The 6,000-nt window shown below is 40.0% G+C and overlaps 1 protein-coding gene across 1 annotated transcript in view; it reads right to left on the reverse strand.

The window, feature by feature from the left end:
- LOC124286240 (G-protein coupled receptor GRL101-like) overlaps positions 1–4,674 on the reverse strand; it is an 85,574-nt gene extending 80,900 nt beyond the window's left edge. Inside the window, exon 1 of the mRNA XM_046722584.1 lies at positions 4,157–4,674. Within this exon, the coding sequence (XP_046578540.1) occupies positions 4,157–4,220 (64 nt within the window). The 5' untranslated portion in view covers positions 4,221–4,674. The remainder of the gene's footprint in view (positions 1–4,156) is intronic.
- Positions 4,675–6,000: the final 1,326 nt, after the last annotated feature.

Consider the following 6,000-nt stretch of genomic DNA (forward strand, 5'->3'; position numbering starts at 1 on the left):
TAAAGAATATTTTTGTTTCAAATATCCAGATGCATGTTTTCTACATATGTAACTCTTGGTACATTAACACTTATATAACAGAGAATTGCGGTATTTTTCTGGGTTATTCTGGTCCTAAACGGCCTCAGATAATTGCGTTCCATGGACATGTATGTTTTCACAATGTGATGTGATTTGAATTCTCATTTCAATACTAGAAACAAGCTTTTCTTTTTGCTAAACAACTTTCAAAAGTTTGAATATGGTCAGGTTTCAAGGAGACGAGTAAGTAGAAGGAAACTGTCAACATACTATCGTTGGCAAGAACCTTGGAATGATGATGCAACGTTACAACTGAATCACATAATCACTGGAGAGGCAACACTGTTCATATTTTGTATTCGACCAGTGTGAAAGTACAGATATGTACCTACTGTTTATTTTACTGTAGCTGCATGTATTTTGTATTTGCCAAACAGCACTATCGCGGATGGATTAAAGAAAAAAACTAACTAAATAAAACAAATAACGGAAACATTATCACGCGGATCTTGCTTAATTAGTGTTGCCAAACTGAACAGCATGCTTCGTTGTCATGATCACTTCTACCTCCAGGAACAACGGGTTCTTATCCACATGTTTTTCCCATAATTGTCATCTACATGATTGGGATTGTCTAAGATCTTTAGCTTTAGGAAGAGAACCGCTACTGTTGTGATACTCTGTCATATAAACCTTGAATTAGATAATGCATTAAAGTTGACAGTCGCTTTGTTTCCAACATCATATCTGTTCAAATATTCATGCCGTCTTATCGTAAAATTTAAAAGATTGAATGAATTTGCGTGCAGGTTACATGGCATTAGTCCAGTAGGAGAATCATATACAGTGAACTGTGGTTACAATGATCCCCAGGTTACCTTGAATTTATAACTTTATAACCTAAATTTCATTTCGACTAAAGAAAGAGTTCGGGATAACATCAGTTCGTAATTTGCTTTAGTTTGTTCGTTATAACCGTGTTCGATGTAGTGTACTGTATACAGCAGAAATTATAAGTATTGTAGTACCAACACTAAAACTGTGTTATGGGTAAGACAGTTCCAAAGGAGAAACGTTTCTTTGATGTTCCTTCAAGATGCATTGTAACAGTATAGTCAATGTGGCGTGGTACACCTTTTGACACATGGGTTTTAATCGCATCACATCTTGGTAGACCTGTAGAGCCTTCTGAAACTTTTTCACAAACAATAACAGCTGCAGTATAGCATGAGCCCTTTCCTGAGCATGCTGAAGATGCAACATTAGAGTTCCAACTTTCTAGACATACATTATTGTGGATCAAGCCCTAATTAAAGAAGACACGTGTACGTAGTGACACTTTGGAAATACGCGCATATCTACTCCTCTCTTTACAGCATCTTCGAAACCCGATATTAAACTTGTTTACCGACAATGTTTCAGCTTAGTCTTTGGCGATATACGGATTCTAGTCCTATCAACGCTTTTAACCACATATAAATCACTACTCTTGGCATTACATACTAACCTGAAGCCATTTCCAAACCCGTTGTAATGATATAATAAGAGATCACGTCGGAGATTAGGCATACAAAGTCCTCTAAGGGTCTTCTTGAAGAAGGTTCAGATTATCAAATGCTTTTAAGCAAACACTGCCATGGGTCGTGTACTTTCTTTATAACCCGAGTTTCATGTATAACGACCGTCATACTATAGGTGCTCATCGCCTTATCCCTGGTGGAGTTTTATAGAGAACTATAGAGGCTGCTATTGCGTCCGTGTTTATGTTTTAAGTACAATACTGAATATAGATTGAGCACGTAGACGGTAGTATCGGTTGAACAGCCCTTCAAAGCACTCTTGGTTGCAGCATTGTGTAGAGATAACGAAGAAGGTCGAATGCTTGTCTTTATGGCTGGTACATTGCGTAACCACGCGTTCGATAGCCTGAATATAGGAAAATGAGGTTCAACATTTTCCTACGTTCCTACGTACGGTCATGTAGAATTTGAATTAAGCGGCAAAAACATTTCATTTCAGTAATAAGTTATAATATCTGTCTCATTCAATTTAGGATATGCGGATCGGTATCTCCTGTTAAAATTAATTCATTGCTTTTATTGTGTATAATATATTTGAAGGAACTCCATTTAAAGAAAATCATAAGATGTCACTTATAATGTCTGGTTTTACTGCCTTTATACGATTTGATTTTGGATTAGAATAGTTGGTGTCTTATTTCCTGTCGTGTTATTCTCTCACAAAGATTGGTGTGTATTGTATTGCATTCTTGAAGCAGGGCCAGTAGTTCACGTGTTCTCTAACTAAGCCGAGACCAGGCTCGATTCCTCGCACTGGTAGCAATGTGGGAACCACATACATCCGTAGTACCGCGTAGTACAGCTCAGTACCACGTAAAGACTCGTCGAAAACAGGTAGTTTGGAATGGTACAGTTGGGAGTAATGATGCAATTGAGGGAAGCATGTACTGACTTTCACCACAGTAACGAGCGAACTATTATCCCCATCATCTTCAGCGCCAGCTTCATCATCGGTGCCGAGCAACATCGCCGACACCGAGAAGCACGACTGTAATGCAACATTGCAGCCAACACTGCGGGGACGTAGATAAAAGGGTAAAAGGCTGGATCTGTGTAAATATTTACCTGCGGTTTCTGTGACCTATGTAAATATTAACATGATGCGACTGTCGAGGTTGCCTTGATTCATGGTTGCCTTTTCTGGTAAATTGTACATGTAACCAAACACGCCTCTCCACCATTGTAATCTTAACTCCCAATTACTTGTCCAAAGTGTCCACGCAGAACATTCATTTTTATGGTGAATTCATTTCATATCATATCTGGGTAAATTTGTTCACATCACTTCTTCCACGTCTGATTAAGTCCGAAGAGAAATATAATAGATGCGCTGTCTCGTCTGGATCATGATGGGATGAATTTGGTTGCACTTCCCTACACTGTGCGATATATGAGCTCTCTATAGGTCATTAATTAACCGGTTCGGATCAATCTAGCGCCATACTTCGAGCGTGCAATTGACACAGACAAGACAAGAGGCTCTGTGTATTTGCACAGTCAATTTGAGAAATGGGATTATCAATATCTAATTTCTATCATCGTCCATGTGAGAAGGTTTCGGTTTTAATTTCCAACATAAATCAGGAAGCTGATCGATGAAAAGAATATGACATTGGATGGAACTGAACGACCGTTTCCGTAGGCTGTGTAGTATCAACAACACGAAGTGTGTATCGTAGAGAGACAGCGATGTGTCTCTCACGTCTTGACAGCTCGCTCTGTACGGTGTAATTTGTAATTGGAATAAATCTGTAGGAATAAGGAATGCACTATAGATTAAACACGAGATGTTCCATTAAGACAACACAGCACAGTCTATTAACCATACCGGTGTGTAGCAATGGTGCGCTGTTGATGCGATGTTCATGAACAAAGCTATCATTGTCGTTTTTATACATGGTAGAATGATCGCTTTTGTCAACATCATTTACAATGTTGATAGTACCCGCTCCGGTTTGTTACAGATTAGATGAATGTGTGATATGAGAACTGTTTATCTGTAATAAATATCTATTTGTACTTAACAGCAGCTCTATACGTTCCGGTGCAGATTGACCACAGACTACGCAAGTGGTCAAATGGCGATTTGGACAGTATTGATTAGAATATGCCAGGGGAAACAATCTTGATTATTTTTATTACGTTACAATTTCATTCAGTAGAGAAAATCTATCATATATGGTTGTAATTGAAGATTACACAGAGACATCAAGATGAGTCTTTTAATTTACCAATACGTTCGTAGCACCAATTTAGATACACACACAGAATTTAAAAGAAAAGTGTAAAATATGTGACTTCTATTTACGATGTGATCAATGACATAATGACGGATAAAGAAAAGGTAATGTACCCAGTCTATATATTTTTAATGTATACGATGTTCATGCTTAATAATATAGGAATACATACACAGTGATCACTGCAACATGTTGCGCACCTGTATTGTATTAACTTTCCGGCCGTGCCCATCTATACAGATAAGGCCTAACATTTCAGTGTTTCCTAAAGCCGTCGGCAACATCAAAGCAACAGGTGTTAAGCGTTCTACTTACCTGAGTGTTGAGCGAGGCATAGGTGTATCATCACAAACAAGACACACAGCATCTTCGTCGACATCCTTCACCACAGCTTCATCCAAGAGCTCCCTGCTCTTTACAAACGTCCACGAATAAACTTCCAAATCACATTTGTCTTACCATTGACAGAGCAGTCAGCACCTACTTCAATCTAACCAATCTCTGGTTCATAAATCCGACGTAGCGCCCCCTGACGGCGCAGACTGAACGGAGGAAAAGTCTACGCTCTGTCTTTTTTCAGCTATGAAGTTGATACGTGAATTCGCTTGGGTCTTTTAGCACAGATTCGAGAGGCTGTAAATGGAATTGAGAACGCAAAGGAAAAGTCCCGTGCTACAAATCGACGGAGGAAGTCTATATTGTTTCCCTAATGTTCACTTATCGATACAGCCAATATCTCAACGGGAGCGGGCATTGAAGGCACGAGATTGAGTTCTCTCGCTTTCTTCATTTAATCAGGGAGTAATATAAGATTCCAGACTGCAGCCTTGCAAGCTGGGTATGACAGATTGCTCGGAGCAGTCAGCGTGGGAAGACCAAAGGCGTTGCTATCTTTGCACCCGCTTTTGTTTCCCCCAGTAAGAGTGTGCCACGTCACAGTGAAATACTGCACGGGCCTATGCCTCGCCTCTTCCGTCGCCTCGTTATAACGTGCTTATTCTGCCAGCTGTTAGGAGATAAGACCATACTTTGTGAGGTGGAATAACGTTTGCAGATAAAAGACTTGCCGGTTGTATCTTCCGACGCAGAGCATAACGTGCTGACGTTTCCATGACTGGTGCTCAGTGTGGGACCTTCCTAGTTCTAACTGTGAGCGGCAGGAAATTAGCGTTGAATGTCAAATAATTTGAACTGTAGTTACAATATAATACTGATTGAGTTAGGAGTAACTTGGTACTGTAAGTATACTTCACAAATAGATAAATATATATATGAATGAATGAATGAATGAATGTGATACAGTAGATTGTAAGTAAGATGAAACTGAAAACATATATACGTCGATGTGTTGGTCTGTTGATGAAGTCGCCATGTTTCAAGGATGTATAGTTCTCCAAATGTCTCAGTTGTCATGACTTATTTCTGATGCATGTCCTGTTACTCCATTTGTTTCCACTTCAGCTTTCATAACGTAATGGGGTCTCAAATTGTAATGTTTCAGTTGTACGGAGTGCTCTCTTCTAGTAGGAACACACACGAAGTGCTGCGGGCCACAGACGCTTGTACTTCAAAATCTCGCCTTTCATTCTGTTTCAACGGTATATTAATTTAACGTTGATATCTGTTCAAATTGTTTGTATGCATTCTTAGTAATCTATACGAAAATCACATTGAGAATATTAGCATCACTGGTATAGGGACCGCCTCCGTGGTGTAGTGGTTAGAGCGTTCGCCCGGAGTGCGGAAGGTCGCGGGTTCGATCCCCGACCGCGTCATACCAAAAGACGTTAAATTATGGTACTTGTTGGTCCCTGCCTGGCGCTCGGCATTAATGGGTACAACAAGGACTGGTCGGCTCGGAGTCAGTATGATGTGTCTGAGTGGGGTATTCATGCTTCACTGCGGCATGGTATCTCAGCTTCAGTCTGGGCTAGTACAAGCAGCCGCACATACACATACACACGCATGCACGTCGTCATATGAGCGAAATATTCTCAAGCACGACGTTAAACCCAATTCCACCACCACCACCACCACTGGTATAGGTATTTTGCCCCTATTTTAAGAGACCATTCATGCATTATATAAAGACGCAATTCGTGACCCGTCACGCAGTATTAAAGAATCTTGTAAACATAAAAAAAGCAACCTGAAGGTTT

Source organism: Haliotis rubra, unplaced genomic scaffold (genome assembly GCF_003918875.1).
Source record: "Haliotis rubra isolate DU_JTF1 unplaced genomic scaffold, ASM391887v1 Scf38, whole genome shotgun sequence".
Lineage (NCBI taxonomy): Eukaryota > Metazoa > Mollusca > Gastropoda > Lepetellida > Haliotidae > Haliotis > Haliotis rubra.